A 27185-nucleotide genomic window follows, 5' to 3' on the forward strand; every position below is an offset into this window, starting at 1 on the left:
GTCCTCTTTAGTGTTGAAAAATGCTGCCATCTTTGCTTGGCCCTTTCACCACCTGACATGTCTCAGAACTGATGGAGCAGGAATCCAACCAATGGCTGTCACTCACTCAGTAGCTCTATTTGTGCCCCAATGCTCAGCTCTTCTGCATCATCTCTTCAACCAATAAAGTGCCTTGAGGTATATTTTTTTTAAAAAAGCACTTGGAGAGAAGATGCTGACTATAAATCTGCAAAGCAGAAATCCGTTACGAATACTTGTTTAAAAGAGCTCCGTGGGCGAGATTATTTTGATAAAACATGTTTCCTATTAAATGTGAAACATTAATTTAGAAGAGAATGCTCAATCAGCAGCACAAGTAGGTGGTGACAATTTGAGCACTTACTTGCAGATAAATCCTCCACTTTCACACTTGCGTCTTGCCTCAGTATTCTCTGGGAAAAGCAGCTCGGGACGATGGAGGACATCAACCAGAACAGAGAGCTCTGCCTGAACGAGGGGACGGAGCCTATCTTCAAGTGCCGACACTATATCCTGCATTTCAACAAACAGCGCCATTTAATTTTCAATTCCACAAGCAGACACAAATTTTTCCGACAACACCATCCCAAATGTAGGTGGCATCTAAAGGTTAACTCGCATGAATTGCTAGCAAGCTTCATTCACTTACAGGGAGAGCCTATTTACCTATTAATTCACTGCAATTGCTTGTCAGTTGCAAAATGACTTATAAAGGACCATGATTATAACACAGAAAGCAGTTGCCAAAATCTCCCACTGTAATTATTAAAATTGAAGGCAGCAATAACTACATTTGAAATGTTAATGTTCTCCTCTACTTAAAGGCCATTATTGTGAAAGAAAGATGTCAGAAATTAGAAGAGTTCCTTCCCTCTTCCCTCCCCCCGATAACTCACTGTGATTATCGAGTGAGTAGCTCACCTTTATAGGTTAGGGTGGATGTGGATTTAGTCTCGTTTCCCCATGGAGCTAGCAGATTTCAACTGAGATAGACTACAATTTGTTTCAACAATCCAAAATTAAGGAGGATTGCAAACAGAATCTGCCAGGGTTTCCACTTCTGACAACACTTCCATTCTCATGCTCTGCTAACTGTGCGCTGCACCATATGGACAGACATGCATAGTATAACAGCTCTGAGGGATACAAGCTTATGTGAAGGGTTGAAGTAAGCCAATGTTTATAACTTTAAAAGCTTTAAGTATTTGATTAAAATGCAGCACAGTTAGACTAATCTCATTGTCATAATAAGTTAACGTGCTTTAAGAATATGAAGATGGAATAAGTTGCAAATTCTGCTATTCATCTTGTCTTGTATCAATAAACTTTTGCAATTGCACTCAAGAGCCAATGCAGCCATTAATCTGATTTTCTGGTACTATTTCACTTTAGAAGCTTCATTCTTGAAGAATATATCGTTCCTTTATTTTTTTCAAGCACAGTGAAGTTGCAGTTAATAACTTTAGCTTCCAAGAAAAATCCAACTTGAACACATCTCAGAATGACTCGACAGTCATTTTATTTATAGTGCAAGCTGCTAGCAAAGCAAGAATTAAAGTTTTACTCTACTTCCATTTCAAACGTTCAGGGCCTCCTAACTTGAACATGTCTTCATCAAAGTGCTCAAGAGAACAGTGGAGTAATGAAGTAAATGGCACAACGACAGAAGATGAAACTACCAGAATTTAGTGATCCAATGACTGAGCATAGTAAAGAATAAAAAAAAATGCAAACAAAGATGGTACCCTCAGAGGGAGCAGATCTTCAAATACAAAACACAGAGCTGCAGAGAGGAAAAGAATGAGACTGTTTTAAGATGGCAGAACAGTATGGCAAAAGAGATAAACTAAAAGAAAAGTGAAATATCACATTCAAAGCAGAAAGTTAACAAAAAGCAATAAAAAAAGAGTGCCACAGAGTTTGGTGGCCTGCATCCTTTTGCATACCTGCAATCTCTCGATTATGTTCCGGTAATCCCGTGAGGCGGCAAGAACAGAATCTCTTCTGGCAGCATTGCGTGCTGACATTCGCCAGCTCAGGGCAGTCTTCTGAACAATGTTGTGAGACTTCAGGAAGAGATTGTTGACTTGACTGTCCAAGTCCACAGGGATTGCTATGGCTCTGCTCTTGGCTGCAATGGAGGTTAAGCAAATTAAAGCATTCATCTGAAGTTTGTGGAGAACACAATTGCAAATATACAAATGCAAAAATTAGGGGGAAGGTGGTTGCGCAGTGCTGTCATTGAACTGGCAATCCAGGCTCCCAGATCAGTGCTCTGAGGTCATGGGCTCAAAACCCACCAGGGCAGCCAGTGCAATTTAAATTCAATTAATAAAATTCAATTAATCAAGAATTCTGGAATTGAAAATGTAGTCTCAGTGATGGTCAGCATGAAACTATCATCAATAGTCGTAAAAAACGCATCTGGTTCACTAATGTGCTTTAGGGAAGGAAATCTGTCCCGCTTACCTGGTCTGGCCTACATGTGACTCCAGGCCCACAGCAATGTGATTGATTCTTAACTACCCTCTGAAATGGCCAAGCAAGCCACTCAGTTTAAGGGCAATTAGTGATGGGCAATAAATGTTGGCCTTGCCAGGTGACTTCCACATCCCATAAAAGAATAAAAAATATATATATTTACTGAGGCTTCATCAAGCAAGACGACTGCTCTGCTGGGTCTTTTGAACTTATTGGCCAAATGTGCCAAGCTTTCCCAGTATGGTGGGTAATTTGGTCCTGATTACTTGGGCTTGACACCAAGCTATTTTTCCAGACTAGAGAACAGAGTTTATCAACTTAAATTGACTAAAACTAATCGAAAATTAATTTTTAAAAAAGAGGAATAAATTGCTCATCTTGGAAGGTAGAAGGGCTTGAAATGAATCCAAACATTTTAAGTGTCCATTTTCTTTCATTGCAGTCATGCTATCTGTGTCACTCTTAACTTTTCTCTGTTTAGTTTCGCCCCTATTTTTCCCCATCTAGTACCATGCATAAGTTACAATCCGATAAAGATAGCACTCTGGCTATAATCACAGCTGCACTGATCACGGAAACCTATGTCCACTCTTGGGGAAATGCCAAGAACAGCTTGCATTGGCCTCACAGCCACTGCCACAAACAAAAAAAAAACAAGAAAGTGACCAGCAGTTTGGCAGGGTCACTGAGCCATTCAGTGTGGAGGTGGGAGTGATTGTCTGGCTTCACCCCTTCCTTGGTACAATTCCTGTCCCGCATCTCAACCCAGCATCTTCCACATCCGCAGCACTTCCAAAAAATATACTGGCAAACCGTCAGTATTAAAGTTTATATGACAAGTGCTGTTATATTCTACAACAATTAACTGCTTTGGTGGAACCCACTTACAATTCCTCCCCCTCCTTTCCATCTTCCTCAATCCTAATTATTTTATATTGATGTATTTGCACTAGGATAGACCCTCACAGCTGATGACCATTCTACAGCTTCTATATAACCTGTGTCCCCAGCAACTCCTGTACTCGCAGAAGCTCTGAGTCAACTCAAAAAGAGTATGCAGCACAGTTCATTCCTTTTCACTTCTGGGACATGATTTCTGATCCAACCGGGGCTGATGAGACTTTCACCACTTTGAACTACTGGCATCAAGTGTCCTGTGTGAAGTGGGTTTGGGTAGTCCTTCACTTGTGAGCAAAGGCCTACAGGGCTAAAGTAATTTGGTACAATGTGGAGTAATTCTAGTCAGAGAAGTTAAAAGGATGGCTGATGGAAGAAATGGAAACATTCATGAGTGAAGCTCAAGACTGGGATAAAGTAGAGGGAGTTCACTCTATGCTTTTACGCAGATAGTTGGTGCTTGAAATGAGCAGTGCATACTAATGCAAAGGAAGGGCCTGTTTTGAACAAAAACACTCACTCATTAACAGTCTTTTAGTAGACCAGCTAAAGGCACTGTGCACTATACTGGTAAATTCTTTGCCACAAATTCAGGTGAGTTAATGTTCCAAGAATATGAAGCACTTCGTCATGGGTAGGCCTTGGTCATTACCAACTCCCCATGCACTATGTGACACACAGTTGCACCAGGCTAGGAATCTGCAAGTGTGCCACCTACTTTGGCTGACATCTGAACATTGTCCACCTCTCTTGACAGGAAGTTGCCTTTGTGGCTCGGCTGGGACCATGGACCTTGAGAACGCCCCAGAGCAAAGATAAACAATGTTAAATAGACCCAAATTAGGAAAGCAAGTCCAGATTAACTGATCACGAAGCCTCATGAACAGTAGTCACCAAGTTAGTGGAGCAGATCAGCAAACTATTGTTCGGCTCACTGAAGAACAATGTGGTATATTAAAAACAGCAGCTATTTCAATACAGCAGCAGACATGAGCTTAGAATACAATTAGATATTTTCAGTGTTTAACAACTTAGAGTACCGCTTCTTTAAGAATCCCTCATCCCCACCCCCTGTAAAATGCTTACCTACTTCTGATAGCACCTTAATGCAACTCTCAACTGAAGCTTTCTGGGTAGCAGACAGCCAGGGGCAGTGGTACACCCTGAACACCCCTTGCAATAACTGCACAAAGATAGGCTGGCGAGTCTGGATAATTCATAGTGGGGGGGGAAAAAAAACAATTAATTAACAGTTTGCTTTGCACCGGCTAATAAAACAAAAACAACAGTCAAGAGCCAGAAAATTACTGCAATGGCTTGTTGGAAAACAGGAACGATTCCCCTACTCAAAGCACTGCCCAATCACAATGTAATGACCCCACTACTAGCACCCCCAGAACTCCCCGTCCTTCAGAATTAAAACTGGTCTTGGTTTAACTGTTTATTAAAATGGACAAAGTCCCACCTCAGATGCAAATTTAGAACTATTTCAAACTCAAATATTGAGCAAAACAACATTTGATCAGATTTATAATGTGCTGACAACACTAGATAATCAATTCCAAACCAGATAAATGGTCAATGCCGGCTCCAACATCAGTGGGAATTGCGAGTTATCAATATTAGAGGCCGAATTCACCTCAGATCTCAAAACAGAAAGCTTTGCGTGCTTCCATTTTAAACTTACCTCTTTCTGTGTGAAAGTTCCAAATCAAAACACAGTAGAATGAACAAATTGCTAGGCAATGAAGAAAGAGTTGGGGAATGCGATTAATTGGACAGCTCTTTCAAAGAGCCAGCATAAGTTTGATGGGCTGAATGGCCTCATTCTGTTCTGTCGGATTCTATGATGTATTGTGCAATCACCACCTTGTCATAACCATCCTTAACACCGTGGAGGATACTTGTCAATGTGGCAATTACTTGTTTTGAAAAAAATACATCAACAGCAACTCCTGGTACTTCTAAACAACAAAGCAGCCAATTGGCAATTATTGCAACACAAAATTGAACTATGCATTTGGTACAAATCTTGGATCATTTGCTGTAAGCAAACCAGGTCTCTACTACCAATTCTAACAATTGAATCTTAAGGTTCATGAGGATAGTCAATCTGTGGCCCATGGACAGAACAGTTGAAACAATCATGCCAGTGAAAAAGCAAATCAAGTAAAATGATCTAAGTTGATATGGATTTACAAGAGGTACATGTCAATCACGCTTATTCAGATTTTTGAAGAATCAAGAAAATCGATGGATAGTTGATGCACTTCTGAATTTTAAGTAACCTCGAGATGCTGGATGGAGAAATAAGCAAACGAAACACAGTGGCTGAACAATAATGGTGCTATTTGCAAAATGACACATCCAACTAGCCCCAGGACAACTGGCATTCACAGTAGCCTCAAATATTCTGCTCAAAAGCTCAATATTTAAGCATTCTGGCAATATCATCAAGTTATATGGAATTTTCCAAAGCCAGGATTGAAGCATACAACAAAACAGAAGCAAAACACAAAATTCCAGGGTGTTGGAAATCCGAAATAAAATCAAAATGCTAGTAAACACTCAACAGGTCAGGAACATCCGTTTAGAGGGCAGTAGAATTCTGATAGAAGACCATCAACCTGAGAGGTTAACCCTGCTTCTCTCTCCAGAAATGTTGTCTGGTCAGATGAGTGTTTCTCAAATTTTTATTATTATAGGAACAGGAACAATAAGCCAAGGAGGCATCATATTAAACTCAATGAAAAATTTCTTCATGTTTAACTATGCATAATTGATCCCTGCTAAATGCAATTAAAGTTGGTATTGAAAATGGAATTGGATCAAGTCCATGGAACTAAGGTATGGAAAAGAAAAATGAACAATTACATCATGAAAGACGACTTGAAGGTTTTAAACTTACTTTTCTCATTTCTCCATGATGCTTTATAAATGTAAGGCGACTGAAACAGCTATCCCTCGCAACTCAACTTTATTTTTCTGTGATAACACTAAACATACCTGGGCTCTGCTGCATTCCCTTTCAGTCACAACATGAAAGGTTTCTTCTAATTTGATGTGAAGAGATTTTATATTGAAGTTAAAATTAAGACTGCTTGCCAACTATTTGAGGTTCCTGCAGCCTGTAACCACAAGAGCAGGGGCTGCAAGGTAGATCAGCGAATGTGACCATTTCACCATGCTACAGGAAGCCAGTCAAGTGGGGGTGTTAATAGTAATGTAGTGATACTGTCAGGGGACACTGTTCTCCGCAGCCAAAAGCACAAGACCAGGCGGCTAAGTTGCTTGCCTGGTGCCAGGGGTCGGGACATCTGCTTGGGGTTGGAGAGGAACTTGCAGGAGGACGATGACGATCCAATAGTCGTGGTCCACTTTGGTACCAATGACATAGGTAGAACTAGGAAAGCAGTCCTGCTGAGGGAGTATGAACAGCTTGGGGTTAAATGAGGAAGCAGAGCCTCAAAGGTAATAATCTCTGGAATACTACCTGAGCCATGAGAAAATTGGTGGAGGGTAAATAAGATTAGGGAATTAAATGCGTGGCTTAAGGATTAGTGTGGAAGAAATGGGTTCCGATTAATGGGGCTGGCACCAGTACTGAGGAAAGTGGGAGCTGTGCCGTTGGGATGCTCTTCACCTGAACCATGCTGGGACCACTGTCCTCTCGAGTTGTTTAACCAAGGCAGTAGAGAGAGCTTTAAACTAAATAGTGGGTGTGAGGGATCAGGTTTGGGAAAACATGATAAATTAAATAGAGACGAGAAGGCAAGAGAGCAAGGTAGCAATAAGTGAAATGATGACCTGAGCGTGGCAGGAAAGGACAAAGTATACGAGCCTAAGGGTGCACCAGCAGAAAAGGCTAGAGTTACAAAAACAGTAAAAGGACAGAACTAGAGGCTCTGTATCTAAATGCACACAGCATTTATAAAACAGATGAATTGACAGGGCAAATAGAAATAAATGTGTAGGATCTGATAGTCACCATAGAGACATGGCTGCAAGATGACTAAGACTGGGACCTGGATACTCAAGGAACATGATGTTTAGGAAGGATAGGAAGGACAGGGGGCTAGGAAAAGGTGGAGGGGTGGCTCTGTTAATTAAGGATGATGTTGGTACTATAGAAAGAGGTGATCTTAGTTCTGGAGATCAAAATGTAGGATCAGTTTGGGTAGAAATGAGAAATAGAAAAGTCACTTGTGGGAGTGGTTTATAGGCCCCCTAACAGTAACCACACTGTAGGACAGAGTACACAGGAAGAAACACTGGGAGCTTGTGAGAAAAGTCCAGTGATAATTATGGGTGATTTCAGTCCACATATTGATTGGATGAACCAGATTGGCAAAGGTAGCTTGGATGATGAGTTCATAAGAGTGTTTTCAGGTTAGTTTCCTAGACCAGAACATTCTAGCACCAACCAGTGAGCAGGCTATACTAGATCTGGTAATGTGCAATGAGACAGGATTAATTAATGACCTCAATGTGAAGATGCTCCTATGTAGCAGTGATCATAATATGACTGAATTTCACATTCAGTTTGAGGGAGAGAGGAGGGGATCCAAGACTCGTGTTTCAAACTTATATAAGGATAATTATGAGGGGATGAAGACAGAGCTGGCTTAAGTTGCTGGGAAATTAGGTTAAGGGACAGATCAGTAGAGATGCATTGGTAGGCATTTAAGGAGATATTTCAGAATACTCAGAAAAGATACTTTCCAGTGAGAAGAAAGGCTCGAAGGGAAGGACATACCATCCATGACTAACTAAGTAAGTTAAAGTTGGTGTCAAAACAAATGAAAAAGCATATAACTCTGCAAAGACGAGTGACAGGTCAGAAGATTGGACAGAATATAAAAAACAGCAAAGAATGACTAAAAGATTAATAAGAAGAGAGAAATTAGAGTACAAGATAATTTGCTAGAAATATAAAAATATAGTAAGAGTTTCTACAGCTATTTAAAAAGGAAAAGAGTAAGTAAAGTGAGGATTGGTCCTCTAGAGATTGAGGCTGGGAATTAATAATGGAAAAAAGGAAATGGTGGATGAATTGGACAGATATTTTCCATTTAGCTTCACTGTAGAGAATACAAACAACATCCCAGAAGTTGTGTGAATCAGGAAGGGAGGAACGGAAAACAATTACAATCACCATGGAACGAGTACTGAGAAAATGATCAGAACTAAAAGCTGACAAGTCCTCAGGTCCTGACAGACTTTACCCTAGGGTCTTAAAGGAGTGGTTGCTCAAATAGTAAATGCATTGGTTTTAATTTTCCAAAGTTCCTTCGATTCTGGAAAGATTGGAAAATAGCGAATGTGGCTCCTCCATTCAAGAAAGGAGGGAGACAGAAAGCTGGAAACTACAGGCCAGTTAGCATAACATCTGTCATAGGGAAAATGCTAGAGTCTATTATTGAGGTGGTTATAGCAAGGGAAAGCTACATCTTAATGCAGATCAGGCAGAGTCAACGTGATTTTATGAAAGGAAAATCATGTTTGACTGTTTTGTTGGAGTTCTTTGAGGATCTAGATAGGTTAAGTGAGTGGGCAAAAATTTGGTAGATGGAGTATAATGGGAAAATGTGAACTCTTCTACTTTGGCAGGAAGAATAGAAAAGCAGTATATTATTTAAATGGAGAGTGACTGCAAAACACTGAAGTGCAGAGGGATCAGGGTGTCCTTGTACATGAGTCACAAAAAGTTGGTATACAGGTACAGCAAGTGATTAGGAAGGCAAATAGAATGTTGTAATTTATTGCAAAGGGAATGGAATATAAAAGTAAGGGTGTTTTGCTAGGGTTGTACAGGGTGTTGGCGAGATCACATCTGGAGTAGTGTGTACAGTTTTGGTCTCCTTATTTAAGAAAGGATATAAATGCGTAGAGGCAGTTGTGGGAAGATTCAATCCAGTGGGGTGGCCGGCAGGGCCTGTGGTTACCTTATGATGAAAGGTCAAATAGGCTGAGCCTGCATCCATCAGTGTTTCAAAGAATGAAAGGTGATCTTACTGAAGCATCCTGAGGGGACTTGACCAAATGGATGCTGAAAGGATCTTTCCCCTTGTAGGAGACCCCTGATCTAGGGGACACAATTTAAAAATATGGGGTCTCCCATTTAAGACTATGGTAAGGAGAATTTTTTTCTGAGGGTCGTTAGTCTTTAGAACTCTCTTCCCCAGAGAGCAGTGGAGACTGGGTCACTGAATATTTTTAAGGCAGAGGTAGGATATCGGGGGGAAGATAGGAATGTTGAGCTAAGCCACAATTAGAGCAGCCACGATCTTATTGAATGGCGGAGCAGGCTTGAGTGGCCGAATGGTCAACTCCCACTCTGGATTTGTATGTATGGTGGTGCCAGCTGGGCCCAGTTGACAGCTCTTTTACTTCAGGCTCAGGTGTTCAAGGATTTAGGCCCCTTGAACACCTCCAGGATTTGAGCACATAAATCTATGCTAGCACTTTGGTACAGTACTGAGTGAATGCTCCATTCTCAGAGGTGTCATCTTTCAGGTGAGGCGCTAATCTGGGTCCCTACCTGCTCATTCAGATGAAATGAAAAGAAAAGACTCTGTGGGGCTACGTTAATGAGAGCACAGCTCACCAAGTGTCCAGGTCAACATATTAACCACCAAACCGATTATCTGGTAAGTTCTCTCACTGCCATTTGGGGCTCCTTGCAGTGTTCGAACTCAACTGCATTTGCCTATAAAACTCGGTGAAAGCAATGGTGAAGGCTCCTTAAAAGTAATTTGCTAGCTACAAATTTTTTGTGTGGTATACTCCGAATGGCACTATTTAAATTCAAGTTTGCTTGTTTCCCAATTGGTGCCAATTTAATATTTTTAATATTTCCTGTTGATCACAGTGCAACTAGTGCACCAAACCTTGATTTCCCACAGAAATAATCAAGCAATGCTACCAACTTTCCTCTGGCAGTGCAGGAAGTAATTCTGTTTGGAATAGAGAGAGAAAATACACAGCGTGTCAATCAACATCTGCAGAGAGAAAAGACAGATCAATGTTTTGGGCGTAGATAATTCAGAATCACGACATGGCCCATGCTCTTCTTTTTACAGATGCTGAGAGTTATAGTATTAATACAGCATATTCTCCTTTCCTTTGGTCAAGTTTCTTCTGACCTCTAACTGTTATTGTCACATTATATACCCTTTATATTTAATCTGTAAGGAGTCACACTAGTGTGGTTTTATTCACACGATCTCCAAAAAAATAATACATTTTGTGCACTTGCATCATTCATCCTGCTCTTCCCAAGTGATTCAGTGCAACTGTCTAACATTATTGGCAAAAGAAATTCAATCCGGTTTGTTATCGCTACTGAAGTGCAGTAAAACTACTGTGTGCCAAGAATACCATTTAACCCCACTCCAAAGATTAGGTGCATAATGCATCATCCTGCAAAACCATTCCAGAAAGCATTACTTTCGAAGGATTAGACTCAAGGTCAGGTCTGTCAACCAATCCTCCGGTTCAAAAACTCAATGGCAAAAGAACCAGAAGAGTGATGAGGAAAACTTTGTTCAGGCAGCGAGTTGCTGTGATCTGAAATGCACTGCCTGAAAGAGAGTGGTGCTCGCAGCTATCAGAAGGAAAGTGGATAAATGGTTGGAGTCATACCTAGCACAAAGGAAGATGGTTGTGGTGGTTGGAGGTCAGTCATCTCAGCCCCAGGACATCATTGCAGGAGTTCCTCAGGGTAGTGTCCTAGGCCCAACCATCTTCAGCTGCTTCATCAATGACCGTCCTTCCATCGTAAGGTCAGAAGTGGGCTGTTTGCTGATGATTGCACAATGTTCAGCGCCAATCACGATGACTCAGACACTGAAGCAGTCCATGTCCAAATGCAGCAAGGCCTGGACAATATTCTGGCTTGGGCTGATAACTGGCAAGTAACATTCGCACCGCACAAGGTGCCAGGCAATGACCATCTCCAACAAGAGAGAATCTAACCATTTCCTCCTGATTTTCATTGGCATTATTATCACTGAATCCCCCACTATCAACATTGTGGGGGTTGCCATTGACCAGAAACTGAACTGGACTAGCCATATAAATACTGTGGCTACAAGAGCAGGTCAGAGGCTAGGAATCCTGCGGCAAGTAACTCACCTCCTGACTCCCCAAAGCCTGTTCACCATCTGCATGGCACAAGTCAGGAATGTGATGGAATACTCTCCACTTGCCTGAATGAGTGCAGCTCCAACAACACTCAAGAAGCTTAACACCATCCAGGATAAAGCAGCCTGCTTGATTGGCACCCTGTCCATCACCTTCAACATCTACTCCCTCCACCATCGACGCACAGTGGCAGCAGTGTGCACTATCTACAAGATGCACTGCAGCAACTCACCCAGGCTCCTTCGACAGCAGCTTCCAACCCACAATCTCTACCAACTAGAAGGGCAGAGTAGCAGATGCATGGGAACACCACCACCTGGAAGCTCTCCTCCAAGTCACAGGTCATCCTGAATTGGAACTATAGTGCTGTTCTTTCATTGTTGCTGGGCAAAAATCCTGAAACTCCCTTCCGAACAATACTCTGGGTGTTCCTATACCAGATGAACCTCAACAGTTCAAGGTGGCGGCTCACCACCACCTTCTCAAGAGGAATTAGGGATAGGCAATATAAATGCTGGCCTAACCAGTGACACTCAAGTCCCATGAAAGAATAAAAAAACTTGAAAACGAAGATTTGCTGGGCAATGGATAAAAGAGGTAGAGGGAGGATTAATTAGATACTCCTTTCAAAGATCCAACATAGGTACAATAGGCTGAATGGCCTCCTTCTGTGCTGATTCTACAACTCTAATTACAAGTATCTACAACACAGAAACATGCCATTAGTGCTTATACTTTGCACCTGCCTGCAGCCACTCTAATCTCTCTTCTTTCCCTGCCCTCATTCAACCAAACTTACATTACTCAAGTCCTTTATTCATTACCATATTTCATTAGCCAAACACTGAGACCATACGTCCAGCAATCACCTGGCACAATCCATTTCAAAGCAATGTTCCAACTAGGTGCATGACGTGAAATTGGTTATTTCACCACTGCTCTTAAAAAGATTCCCAAATCTTCAAAACAAACTCAAAAGTTGTTTTCACTTCAAGTAGTTAGGGAGACTTCCGATGCAAAGTTAATTGTTAAATATGTAGCAACTTGAAGGTGGATATAAAAGATCTCTTGCCTCTAATTCACAGAGGAGCAGTTGAGTTCTTCTCTATGTCCCAGTAAATATTTATCCCTCAACCGACATCACAAAAACAGATTATCTGGTCATAGTCAAAATGATGTTTCTGGGAGCTTGCAGTGTGCAAATCTGTTACCGCATTTCCTACATTACAGCAGAACAATAACTGCACTTAAAAACTACTTAATTGGTTGTGAAGTGGTTTTGGATATCCTGAAGTCATGCAAAAGTACTATATAAATTCAACTCTTTCCTTTGAAGTTTCCAATTAAAAATTATGATTTAGCTTGTGGTGAATTGCTGCCTGTACCATAAGATATAAATGCAGCATCCATCATAGCATAGTGCACCAGTGTTTAAGTTGTTGGCCTTCATATATACATACAAGGTATTAACATGCTGTACATGCATGTGCTCAGCTATAACCATGCTTATTTTCACATTCACATAATCTTATTTTCAACAGTCATGCTTCATAAAGCAAGTCCAGTGCACAAAGTCAAAACCTCAAACCACATCTCAGTGTGAAGCAGCCGAGCGCCCACCATCTCCATGCCAGTTTTCACCAGGCCATTCCTTGGACTGTGCCCTGTTTTAAAAAATGTGCCTTCGTATCTGCAGAGTTACATAAAATCTGAGGATTGAAACCAGGAGAGCGCAGAGTGGGGGAGAAAGGATGCAACACCATTTGCAGGGTTTACTAGGAGCTTAAACAGCACAGAAATAGATTTTCGCCTGTATTAATCATTTGGTAGCACAGAACTTGAAGTTTGCTGAAAAAAAGAGACATGCTATCCAAGCTTTTCATCTTGCACTCATCAGGGCAGCTCGCAACTGTCGAGGGGGAGCAACAATTTATACTGCATGAGGAAAGAGTGCTGATTGGCTGACAAATGGACTCTGGTGTTACAGTTGGTATTTTCTTGAGCTATCCCAATGAGTGCAAAACAAAAAGCTTTAGTAGCATGTCTCTTTTCAGCAATACTGTTTAATTGTTGTCCCTCCCCTTACTTAGCCAAACATGCAATAAATTGTGAATTATATGAATGCAGGCAACTATGTTAAACTTTTAGGAGGAATATCTTAGAAATGTCACATTAATTTGAGTCAACTCTGAAACAGCAAGCTAAATGCCATAAGCTGCTCTGACCTTGTTAAAACATCCCAAAACACACTATACTTGTTAATTCCATTTTTTCTTTTGGACTTCCAATGTTAATGGAAAAAGTAATGGAATTGAAAGGAATAATAGCATTTAAATTTAAAGCGTTGTAGCTGGTTAAGGTCTAAAACATGTTGAAAATTCTAATGCAGGCACCTAAGTTTAAGCAAAAAAAAAAGAATTAAACCATCTTTGGACCATAGTTCAAAGTAAGTAACTTATTCAACAAAAGAAATTCTTTCATTTTTGCTGAAAGAGTAGGGATTTCTTTTAAGTGAGGAAACCATAAAGCAATCTTTAATCATGGCAGAATTTTGAATGGACCTCTGCATTGCACTACCTAATCATAAAACTCTTGCACCTCAATATAAAAACTCAATAATACATCAGTTGGGCTGTTGAGTTTATAACTTACAGGACAAGTCAGAGCTGAAAACCCACCTGAGCCAGAGTTCCAGTTAACAGAATCAAAGAAAGGACCAAATAAAACAGCTGGAGCTCTTTGCAATATTCAAGGCTAGCTGTCTAAATCTCCCGTCTAATGGGAGAGAGCTGTACTTCAGTTTATCTCATTTCATTGTTAAGTGACTCACTCTCTTCAATGGGCTTCCATTGGTCTGCGATAAATTTCAGCTCAGGCCAACATTATAACGGTTGCAGACATTACAAATCACAGCTTGACATCTTTGCCCTGAACCTCAACAAGTTCATCCTTTCTGTCGCTCCTGCAACTACACATTCATTTGTTCATTGTAACCAAAAAAAAAGTCAAAGCAGTGACACAGGCCAGAGTCAACAGGGCTGTTCTCCACACTTCATCAGTTGTTTAAGAACAATTTAGCATCCCATTATGCAGCAAGTCCCCATTTTAAGTTGCTCAGCTTAAACATCGGTTAGTTAATTGGGACCGTATTTGTGTTTACCATCGGGAGTTTTGTTTAAGTCGCTTCGCACCAGGTCTGACAGGGTCACATGACCTATCAGTGCCATTTTGGAATGGCCTATCCTCCCTCTTGTTAACCCACCAGCTCAGGGCCTGAAGGGTTGAGGCTTCTCCTGCTCCCTGGCCTCCCCCACTCACTGGCAACCCTCCGGCTCGCAGCCTCTCCTGCTCCCTGTCCCTCCTGATTGCTGCCAACCCTTCCTCTTGTCAAACCACCCTCTCACCGCCTCTCCAACTTGCTGTTTACCATCTCCAGGTCAGAGCTGCTGCTCCTGCCTCTCGCCGCTCATCTCCAGAACTCTTGCTCACAGTGAAGGCTCAGGAGGGAAAAATGGCAAGCAGGAGGGGCAGGGAGCGTGGGGTTCAGCAAGAGGGAGGATCAGGATGTGTGACAAGCAGGAAGTTTGGCGAGCAGGGTTGGCAGCAACCAGGAGGGTCGAGGAGTAGGAAAGGCAATGAGCAGGAGGTAAGTAGAAAGAGTTAGCATATTTTTTCCATATTTTTAAAAAATGTTTTATTTTCAAATTACAGGGCATAATGTTTTAATGTTTTCCTGATGAGAAAGATCCTACAGAACTTTACTGCTTTTACATTGGTTTTAGTGGGAAAATCTGATTTGCTTAAAGTCACTTCACTTAAAGTCGCACTTTCAGGAACACGCCTACAATCCTAAGTGAGGACTTACTGTACTGGTTCAGCCTCAAAGGGAGCATTATTTTCAATTCAAGGCAACAACCTTTAGTAAGTATGTGAAGGCATTAGAGGGGGTGCAGAAATGGTTCCAGAAACTTCAGTTACCTGGATAGATTGGAGAAGTCCTGCTTGGAGAAGGGAAGGTTAAGATGAGATTTGACAATGGTATTCAAAATTGCAAGGGCTCTGGGAAAAGTAGATAGGGAGAAACTGTTCCCATTGGTGGAAGGGTCAAAAACCAGATGACACTGATTTAAGGTGATTAACTAAAGAAGCAATGGAGTGATGAGAACATTTTTTTTTACATACAGCGAGTGGTTAGGATCTGGAATTCAATGCCTGAGAGTGTGGTAGTGGTAGATTCTATCCTGGCTTTTAGAAGAGAATTGTACAATTATCTAAAGAGAAAAAATTTGCAGGGCCTTGTGGAAAAGGCAGGGGAGTGGGATTAGATGAGCTGCTCTTTCAGAGACCTGGCACAGTCACAATGGGCTGAATGGCCTCTTTCTGCATTGTAAGCATTCTAAGATTATGCGTAACCTATGGCACAGACGGCAATTGTTAATTTTCTGGGTTTCACAACTCTATAGGAGAACATTGTCAAAATGCTACAGTTTCTGTCCAGTTTCAGGAAAATTTGAGAATTTTTGTTTATTTACCAGAGCAATGAGAGTATTTTGTTTTGCTGCACATAATATTTACCCAGGAGTTATGTTAGAGTTTCCCGTTTACTCAGTAGTTGCCCCAAACGGGTTGGGTAGGGGGACAGGGGTGGAAATGGGGACCTCAAAGCATGCAGCTCCAGAACAAACTACAGCTAGCAACTCAAAGTGATCATATTCCATACCTGCAAACTTGTGCTTTGATCAGAGAAGGGAGAACTAAAGAAAGTTGTGACAATGCTCATGACAGTTTCAGTGACGTATCTCTCTAGGACATTGTCAGCATGCTTTCGGTCGCTCGTATTATTACACACCTGAAAGAAGAGAGTCCAATTGGTCAGTTGTATCCAGACACCAAACTCTAAGTAAGACTTTGACACACTTAGTGAGGAAGACTTTTAAGAATTGCTGTTGATTTGAAAGGATATATCCTAGGATGCTGGGGTGGTCTTTATAAACTAGTTAATAATAGAGGGTGGAATTTGTGTGGCTTTTTCCCAGTCTTCCACCATAATGTCTGCAGGAACCCTGCAGAAACACTGAATATGGTGCTTTCTGCCATTTCTCCAGGCCTCCTGCCTATCTTTTACTGTTGCTACAACAGGAAATGTGGAGACTCTAGACACGACTTCTTCAGGTGAAAGGGCACAGCTACATCACCTAAAGGATGAAACTGTACCATTGAATTTGGTTCCAACTACAACAGTCATTGTTTTAATTCGATCCTCAATGCTTCCTCCAATTCTGGTACTCAATTAAGAGCAACAATATAAATGATGCAGATATAGGCAAGTTCAAATCCCATCATAGCAGTCTGAAAATCTGAGTTAGTTATAAGAAATTGGGAAATCAAAAGCTGCTAACAGTGAAAGTGACCACCACGATGTCAGATTGTGATGAAATTTCACCTGCTTTGTTAATGTCCTTTGGGAAGAAAACCTGCTGCCCTTTCCTGTTCTGGCATATATGACTCCAGCCTCTAACCGCCTTGGTAGTCTGTGGCCTGCCCTCTGACACAGTCTAACAAGCCACTCAGTAACAGGAAATAAATGTTGACATTGCCAATGAAACCCATGCTCGGAGGATAAATAATAAAACACTGACCCTTTATACAATTACTGGAGTGGGAAATGGCTTCAGGTTTACAAGTACAGCCTCCCCCACCTCCGCATCACCACCCATACTTCCAACCTACCAAGATTCTCCCGTTCTGTCAGGGTAACTGCAGTGGAATAGCATGGAAATCCCCCACCTTGTGCTATGAGGTACATGTATCTTTAAGGGACTGTCAATCACTACCAGCTCGACAGGATGTTACGTACTAGTCCCATGACTTGTATTCAGTCTACAAGCATCAGTAGAGATCAGATGTACTGTACTTGGCCTCCCAGTGTACATTATTTGTATACAGTCTTATCTTCAAATAAAGAATCCACATTATTGTTTCACCAATTCTTGCCGTGTGATTGGTACATTTACGTCAAAAAAAACCAATGTAACAGCAAACAGCTGAAAACAGGAGATGCACTGTGGAGTTGCGGGATCATAAAAAGTTAAAATTATTTCCATGACTTTGCTCCATTAACAGTGAGGTGAAGGAGTCAAGTGGTTAAAGGTTTGGATCATTTCCCCCTCTTTGTCACATTTAGATGGTAGAATGTGGATCTCACTACCACATAGCATATTCATTTAAGGGGAAGCTGGATAAACACATGAACGAGAGGGGAATAGAAGGATATCCTGATAGGATTGGATGACAGAATGGGAGGAGATTCGTGTGGAGGATTAACAACAGCACAGATCTGTTGGACCAAATGGCCTGTTTCTGTGCTGTCCATTCTATGGAATGCTCAGTCTGATATCACATTGGACAAGACATCCAGATCACCAGTTGGGACACATCACTTGACCTGAACACTCTCAGGCTACCAGAAATTCAAAGCACTCTTGCATAATTAGCAGTAAAGCAAGCAAAAAAAACATGAGGCGAGGTGGGGAAGTAAGCACTAGTTGGTGACTAAGTACAGATATGTCAGTCCAAGCACAAGACTGGCCATTAACTGTATAATTTTCCCACCTGCTTGTTCGAAAAGGGGCCGCCTCCACTATTTCTTCAACCCAAGTGCAATATTTTTTAGAGCTCTCAAAATGGCACCCATTGGAAAATTCTCAATTCTCCAGTGGGTCTCAGTGGTGCTGGAAGAAAGTCATTCACCTTTACAATAGCTGAAACATTTATTCCCCAGTGCCCCACCTCTGCCCCATCCGCCACGACCACTAAAGAGAGCAGTGCAGAATGCATTCAGAAGATGGAAAGGCATTTCAATATGCAGAGGGGTTAGCTGTCAGTAAACAATATGCTTAAAGAAGCCAACTGGTCAAAATGGGACAACCCACTAGTTCATCGGTGAGCAACCTGCGGACCGCGGGCTGCATGCGGCCCATCAGGGTTCCGAGTGTGGCACTCGAGACATTTTGTTGACCGTTACCCACGCATGGGGTTGCCAGGTTCCACTGGTTTCCATCCATGTAGGTTTTTCCTACCAGCACTGCGAAAGTGATAAACACACAAAGCAAGGGTGAAGTGAAGTGCATGCTGATTGCGTACAACATTGACTGTGAGAGCCGTGCACTCCCTGAGTCCAAAGCACTGCTACGGTTCAATCGGCACGTCCCGCAAATTCTTATTCATGAGGTCATGGTTAGTGCCGATTTTCCTGCCCAATTTCAATCTTGCGGCCCACTGAGATGAAGGAGGGCCACTCTCGCAGCTCACTCACTAGCCTAGGTTGCCCATCACTGTAATAGTTCCACCACTTCCTTATATTAACTAAGAATGGCCCAATGCAGTACAATGTGTTTCCTCCACTTCAGGCTGCCCTTGACTTCTTAACGTGCATGAGCATCCTGCAGCAGGGCACAATTTATATCACCAATGAAAGGCCTGTGGCTCTTTCTTCAATCACATCTGCAAAGGGATTCGCTTCCGTCTGAATGGAACTGCAGGATTGCATGTGCTACGGGCCCTGGACTAAAGACATGTTTCTGTCAAACTCGCAACTCTTCTTTACGTGCAAGCCCACATATCTGGATATGGTTGAGCCAGTAGCTGGGTTATCTTGTGCCTCAGCTCAAGTAGCTAAAGAACCACCTCATCCCCAAGAGACACCCACTGATACACAACACCAGTTGCCTCACTGACTCCCACCCAGGAGAAACAGGAGATTAAGCAAGCAGCACAGATATCATGTGGAGTCACTAAAGGGAAGCATAATGATGCTAAATTGAATACTTGCCCTGCATATATCAACTAGAAAGTTCTCAAAAAGCTTCCACATGTGGTTGCTTGTGTAAATCTCCTTCATCTCCACTTCTGTGTCCACGTAGCAGTGATTGAGAAAGTTAATGTAGGCAATCTTCACCTAGTGAAAAAAACAAAATATCAGCAGAATGTAATCTTAGCAACAAAACCAAGAGATCTCTTGGGGGTGAGGGTAGCTAATGTCTATTAAGCTCGAATGTCTAACCGAGCCTCCCTCTCCACAACTCCCTCTCACATTTCCCTTCCCCTCAGATCCACCCTCACTCCATCCTGTTTCCAGCCCCCTGCCGGCCGCTCAGAAAACCGTATTTTGTCACCGGAACCCTCGGACCCACGTCACTTCTGCTGGCCCGTTGCCCAGATAGACCGTATTCTGGGGCAGATTGTTTGGTGACGGGTCTGGCTTGCGGGGCCAGGTGGCCTACTCCTGCTCCTATTGTATTTAAGGTAGGTAGGTTAGGTGTTTCTCACGTGTCGGTGCAGACTCGATGGGCCGAAGGGCCTCTTCTGCACTGTGATTCTGTGATCTGTGATTCTGTGAGTCATCAAGACAATGGGGCAAGATGGCGAATGGATGAATGGCATATCCCCATATCAAGAAAAAGAGAAATCCTGCAACTGGAGGATTCCTCTGGAAAGAACTGTATAAACCTGCCAGATTACCCACTGCCTTCACTGGAGAACAGGTATGGGGCATTTAGACAAGGCTGTGAAAAGTGAAGGAGTTAATGGATTCAACAGTATTTTGTAAACAGCTTTACAATGAGCCGCAATACTTTAACATCGCAACATGGGGATGATAATGCTATTACTACCTCTTTATCATAGCCATCACTTGCGATTTTGTGATTATGAATTCCTGGGGATTGGGCTAGCGTTTTACTCAACTGTAACTGAGGGTAAGCAGTTGTTAACTGAACTTGCACTTCTGTCACCTGCACTAACATTAGAAGAACATTCAAAGCTACACAGGAATTAGACTGCTTTCCGACTGACAGTAAGGAGCTGAAATCCTTTTCAGAAAGATACCATTTCTCCAGCCTGTTCAGTTATTCATTTGCACATTTTGAATTAGATCGGAGACTTTCTAAGCCCGAACATGCAGCCAACCAGCAAGCCAGGCAGAATTTGGATAGCGCCTTTCCAAACATGGGCAAGTTTGTTTGTTCATTTGGCACCGGCTTGCAGCTTTATTCTGATGGTGATTTCTGTGTCTCGTGCTTGAAGGCAATGTCCTATTGATTTTGCAATAGTTGGGGTGAGGGGAGCAAATAGAAACTCTGATTTTTCATGCTCAGTGGTGGTACCACACAATTCCGATTAGCTTAAATGGACCTCAAAATAACAGATCCTTCAAATAAGCTGCACTAATATAGACAGGTTATAGATAAAAATAGATTAGATAAAATAGGATAGATTAGATTGATGTGATATAAAGGGTAGATTAGATCAGAGAAAATGTAGATTAGGTATAATAAATAGGATAAATTAGGTAAGATGGATGATGTTACACTTTCTTTTTACAAAAAGAGCAACATTTTCAATGAGATTAACCCAGAAAGCCAACTCACTTCAGGGATGCAGTCTTCATGGGTCGATACTCTCACAATGTCATCCAGAGGCAAGAGGGAGTTGCATTTAATCTCTGTGTAGACATTCTTGCCCTCAGTGCAGACTGCCAGCAATTCCACCAAGTGGATATGGTACATGAGAGGACTGTTCTCATCCATCCGATCGCGCTCAGAGCGCATCATCTGTACTAGGGTCTGGAACGAGGCTCGATCATTGTAGAAAATCAGAACATCTTCTCCAGCATTCACAAGCTGCAAAAGTGCAATGGTTCAAAAGCAAAGATCATCAACAGTTTTGCAAACCATGGAAGTGATTGGGCTTATTTTAGAAAATAGTTATGTGCTGATTAAGGAAGGAGCCCAATGGGTTCACTAACATTGACGTCTAGGGTTTGCCCGGCCTGATGAATAGTTCTTCTGTGGAAAATTAGCTCTTATCGTCTCTACTCAATCCTTCAGCTGGGATTGAGAGCGGTTGTTCTTAATGACAGAATTAAGACAGCACAACACTGCGCCCTTGTGAATGTTGTACTTGGTCAGGAAGTGCCCAACACTGAAACCCGGTGGAGAAATTATTTAATTTACCAGCCCTGCACTCCCTCACCTCAACAAGCAGATGAGCCAAATGGAAAGCTTTAAAATTTAGGAAGAACATCAATTTTTGATTTGCCCCCTCTTTGTAGCAACATTTTCTTCCTCTGCCCAGCCAAACATAGTAAAGCAGCTCAGACAAGGCACACAAGAAACCCAGGTTACTCCCAGAGGTTTCTCTGAATCAGGCTATTTCAGGGCACACACAGAGTGGCTTCCTTCAAGAGCTGAGGTCCCAGGCCTCTGAAGGTGGCTTGAGTGAGGTAACAGTGGCTGGATGTAAACTGGGGCCAAAACCTCATGAGGTGACACTCCAGAACACCTCGCGTTCCGTGCATACACTGCACTCACTGTTTTATTAACCTTTCAAGTAGAAATAGAGCACAGGAGGTTTTTTGGCCTATCATGCTGGCTCTTTTAGTCCCACTTTCCCACTGTTTCCCCATAGCCCTCCAAAGGTTTTCCCTTCCAGTATACACCCAATTCCCTTTTGAAAGTTACTATTGAATGTGCTTCCACCTCTCTTTCAAGAAAGTACTGTCCAGATCGCAACTTGCTGCATAAAAATATTTCTCAACTCGCTTCTGGTTCTTTTGCCAATTAATTCTCTGTACTCTCATTTCTGATGCTCAAAAGTCTCCTCATATTCCCCTGCTCTGCAAACAACAAATCAGCAATGCTTATTGCTCTACTCTCTTTTCTGGCGGAGATTGACCAGCCAGACAGTGGTTTCTCTTTGGATGGCAAGGGTGCTGTGAGAGGTGGCAGCACAGGCTACAATTCAAAACAGGGAAGTTGGAATGTGACACCTTGACTTGCCGAGACCTGGTGTGCAGGAATGTCTGCTACATCCATGGCACTGGATTGTAACTCACAGGCTTTGGAGTGCTCATCAGAGCCTGCAATTCGCAGATTACACAAACTTGCCTTCAATTTTTGTTTTATTCTTTCACGGAATGGGGGTGTCACTGGCAAAGCCAGCATTTGTTGCCCATCCCTAAATTGCCCTTGAACTGAGTGGCCGGCTAGGCCATTTCAGAGGTCAGTTAAGAGCCAAACACACTGCCGTGGGTCTAGAAATATACATAGGCTAGACCAGTTAGCAATGGCAGATTTCCTTCCCTGAAGACATTTGTTAACCAGGTGGATTTTTTTTAAAACAACAATTGATAATAATTGTCATGGTCACCATCACTGAGACTAGCTTTATATTTGTTTCTTTGATTCCACCAGCTGCCATGGTCAAATTTGAACCCGTGTCCTCAGGGCTTTAGCCCAGGCCTCTGGATCACTAGTCCAGTGACATTACCATTGTGCCACCACCTCCGCTGCTTTCAAAATTGGGCTGGTAATATTTGATCAGCACAGCTTACCTCAGCCATCACCATGTCCTGACACTTCTTGATAAACTTCCCTTCAGCCTTCACAATGGTCTGCAGAAATTTGAGATACTGGACGTTGCGGCCATGTGTCTCAATACAGTGGACAAAGTGCTGCACCACGCGCTCATTTATCTCACTGCAGAGCTGGTAATTGTTCATAAAGATGTGCTGCATGGTTACCGCCTCCAGGATCTGGAACAACAAGGCTTCTTAATTAGCACTCCCCACCAATGGAGGGTTTTGCCACCCGACCCCAACCTCCCCACCCCCCCACCATCACCACAAACCTGGAAATCTGGGGAGCAGCAGCAGCAATGTGGACAGTGGCAAGGAAGATCAGCAGCCAAAAGGCTGGTACCGTGAAAGATAAATCAGCTCCCCATGAACATATTTTCTCTCTATTCTTTAGATAGCCATTCTTGAATGTCCTTGACCTCTTTTTCCTCTTTCAAAACACCCCTTAAGTTCTGTCAGGTGCCCTACGGCTTTATGTAGGCTTAACACTGGTGAAAACTGTGCTACATAGTCTGGATTTAAAACAGCCTCAACAAGAAGCAGAGTGGAAAACTGGAGTGGTTTTGGAGGTGGTTTAGGGCTAGATGCTTCTTGTGCTCCCCACCGCAGGCAAAAGCACAACAACTCAAAGGAGGGGGTTCAGCAGCACATTCGAGATAGCTGGGCAAAAGCAGAAAATCATGGAAAACGACCAGCTTGCGTTCATACAGCACCTTTCAGCACCTCAGGATGTTCCAAGTGCATTACGGCCAATTAAGTACTCGTGAAGTGTCTTCACTATTCTAATGTTGGAAACGTGGCAGATAATTTTGCACATAGCAAGATCCCACAAACATCTGAGAGATAAATGACCAGATAATCTTTTTGCTAATAAAATAGGAACAGAGAAGTGTGGCAAATACTCAGCTGGTCTAGCAGCATCTGTGGGGAGAAAAAAAGTTCACGTTTCAGTTGACTCTTCTTCAGAACTGAGGAGTCATATTCCACTCAAAACATTAACTCTGTTTCTCTCTCCACAGGTGCTGCCAGACCTGCCGAATATATCCAGTGCTTTGCTTTTATTTCAGGTTTCCAGCATCCTCAGTATTTTGCCTTTATTTTAATTTTTTTTTCCAGATGCTACTTGATGAATAAATATTAGGCGAACTCCCCTGCTTGTCTTTGAAATAGTGCCATGGGTTTTTTTTCCCCCGATTAGCTGAGAGGGAAGGTAGGGCCTCTGACAATGCAGCAGTCCCTCAGTACTGAAATGTCAGCCTAGACTCAATGCTAAAGAACCAGTTCTGGATGTACCCAATGAGACAAGAGCCAGAACAGTACCTCAGCTCACCATGCACTGTTCTGACACCAATTAAACAGCTAGCAACTGGAACCACACAACACCAAGGAGAGAATTGTTTCCTTGTCGGGGGGCTGAGCGGGAGCGGGCAGGCGCGCAGCCCGCAATCGGCTGTGTGCCATTTTACATGGACGGGCCAATTAAGTCCCGCCCAACGTGATGCGCACCCGGAAGTGCTGAGCGCTCCCTGTGCGGGCAGGGGGAGGAGGCTGAGTCAGGGCTGGGAGAGAAATTTCAATGTTTCAAAATCAAACTAAATTAAAAAAACATTTTAAGACATGTCTATGAATTTTATTAAAAATTTTTATTAAAGTTTAAAAGCCTTCATGAAACCCCATCCCGTCCGTGGATGAGGTTTCATGATAAATGCGAAGGCCGCCTGGGCTCTTCAACTGCTCACCAACCTTAAGGTTGGACGGGCAGCTCAGTTAATTAGCTTAGTTGATATTTAAATGGTCTTAATAGGCCTTTGCCAATTTGGTGGGCGCACAGCCAACTCCGGGGCCCGCCCCCACACGCCGACCCGAAGATTCTGGTCCAAGTCTCAAACCTGACTCAAAATCATGCCAAATCTGTACTTTAGTATTTTCATTCTGGTTGTATTCATTCCAAGCTATTTAGTACAACTGAACACTCTTGTACAGCAGTTTCATCAATATCAAACATTGCTAAAGACTGCTCTCCAGCAGTAAAGAAAGCCATTTCAAAACAGAACGCTTCACCTAAATTGATAAAGAGCTTGGATAGTGGTTCAGTTCGGGACATAAGATCACGACAGGTGATGACTGCAATCAGTCAATCTTGATTCATTCACCCATAGAAATCTTAGCACCCCCATATATTAACAGCCAGTTCTTCTTCAGTTCTCTGCCTGAAGGCAGGACCGACCCACAATGCCGTGACCTTCATTACAGGTAGGGCAAGGAGGCAGGTCTCAAATCCATCCCAGCCAGAATGGGAATCGAACCCCATACTATTAGCACCAATCTGATTCACACCAGCCAACTGAGCCAACTGGCCCCCTTCTACATGCAAATTGTAGTTCGGAGCTTTGAATAGTGTTAGTGGAGACTCCAATTTTCTTTCCACCACGTGGCTGACCAGGAATTTCTCCTGCCTGCCATTGGCCCGTGTTGGAAGAGTTTGCAGATTGATACTCAACCTGTTTAGCTCCATCATGAGCCCACTTTCCATGGCAGAATCCTGGGGCAGAATATTGAGCTCAGCGGGCGGGCATGCGCCCGACCCGGCCGAGCGGATAATGACGCGCAATGATGTCGGGGGAGCGTCCCGGCATCATCGCATAGTCCTGTAATATTTTGTTCGGCGGGTGTGCGCCGGAGTCAGCAGTGTGCCCACCGACAATTAAAAGGCCTATTAAGGCCATTAAAAAGGTAATTGAATTCAAATTTACGCTGCCCATCCAACCTTACAGTGGCAGGCAGGCAAAAAGGCCAAGCGGCGTTTGCACTTTTCAGGAAACCTCATCCACCGACAGGATGAGGTTTTTTTTAAAGCAAATAAAAATAAAATTAAAAATTTTACGCTTGAATTAAAAACATGTCCTTGCTCATGTGACAGAGTCACATGAGGGGACATATTTTATGACATTTTATTTCCTTCATTAGTTTTTTTAAACAGCACTTCATCTCCCTGAGGCAGCTCTGTGCCTCAAGGAGATTGAAGTGCTCTTTCGCACATGCGCAAAGTTCGTGCTAGGCCCGCTCACCCTCCTCCCCCCGCCCAGGTAGCGCTGCCACTCACGTATCACACTAGAAAGACCTTAATCGGCCTGCCCACGTAAAATCGCAGTGTGGTGCCAATTGAGGGCGGCGGTCAGCTTCCCTACCACTCCTGCCTACCCCAGCCAAGGGCAAAATACTGTCCCTGGAATGGGACTTGAACCCAGAGCCTCTGGCTCGAGAGGCTCCACTGCACCACTAGACCTCCTTCAAGGCAACTATTTGCTTCTTAAATAGTCCCAGGATTCTTGTCCCCAGTACTCTTATCTGGAATGTTAAGCCACATGTTCATCACTGTATGAAGAAAAAAAGTCCTGATATCGATCCCAAAAGCATCTCTGGTTTGAACACGCTCCCTTTTCCTATTGCCAAAGGCTAATTTAAAGGGATACGTAAGGTTTAACTTTACCTACAGTCTAATCTTATATCTCTCCATAAAACAGCTTTTTGATATTTTCCATTGCTGTCTCAATGGTCCAATAGAGATTGAGCTGGAAAATCTACGGGTCAGAGACCACAATGCCACAACCCACAGGCAGTTTCACTGAAAGTGTTGCGTTTGGGATAGTACTTCAGCTTTTATAGTATTAACTAAAAAAAGGATCTGGTAAATTTCCAAGTACTGAGAAATTGCAGAATGCTGTATATGAAGGATTTATTAGAATTATAGATTTCCTCTTGAAATACTGAGAACAGTAGAAGTGAAATACATTTCCTGGAAGGTTGGAGAATTCCCCTCTTCATAATTCGAAGCACAAGCAGTAATGTAGATATTTGAATCAACTTCTCTGACATCTCTCTGTCGCCAGGGAAAGCACAAAGTGAAATGTTACGTAAGGTTTTCATTATGGTGCCCTGCCCGTCCTGTTCTCCTGTGTCACAACAGATGCTCAGTTGGTGAGATGGAGAAGAAGTGATTTTTGGACAATAAGGGAATCACAGGCTATGGGGACAGAGCAGGAACGTGGAGTTGATGAAGTTCAGCCATTATGTGTTTAAATGGAGGCAATGGCTCGAGGGATTACACAGCTACCTCCAGCTTCTTTCTCCTTTACATTCTTGCGTCCCTCGGGTGACAGGTCAGAAAGGGCTACGGAATTATGATCCAGGTGTCCCATTCAAAGGTCAGGAATCAAAAGGGGTTGTA

At 42.7% G+C, this 27185-nt stretch overlaps 1 protein-coding gene across 1 annotated transcript in view; it reads right to left on the reverse strand.

Moving 5' to 3' along the window:
- Positions 1–27185, reverse strand: part of itpr1b (inositol 1,4,5-trisphosphate receptor, type 1b) — a 490770-nt gene that overhangs the window by 244590 nt on the left and 218995 nt on the right. Inside the window, exons 31-37 of the mRNA XM_078543785.1 lie at positions 22934–23134; positions 20970–21221; positions 19373–19498; positions 16262–16390; positions 4483–4603; positions 1965–2149; positions 383–531 (exon numbers count right to left, since the gene is read on the reverse strand). Coding sequence (XP_078399911.1) covers positions 383–531; positions 1965–2149; positions 4483–4603; positions 16262–16390; positions 19373–19498; positions 20970–21221; positions 22934–23134 — 1163 coding nt within the window. The remainder of the gene's footprint in view (positions 1–382; positions 532–1964; positions 2150–4482; positions 4604–16261; positions 16391–19372; positions 19499–20969; positions 21222–22933; positions 23135–27185) is intronic.

Source organism: Cetorhinus maximus, chromosome 6 (genome assembly GCF_964194155.1).
Source record: "Cetorhinus maximus chromosome 6, sCetMax3.hap1.1, whole genome shotgun sequence".
Classification (NCBI taxonomy): Eukaryota; Metazoa; Chordata; class Chondrichthyes; order Lamniformes; family Cetorhinidae; genus Cetorhinus; species Cetorhinus maximus.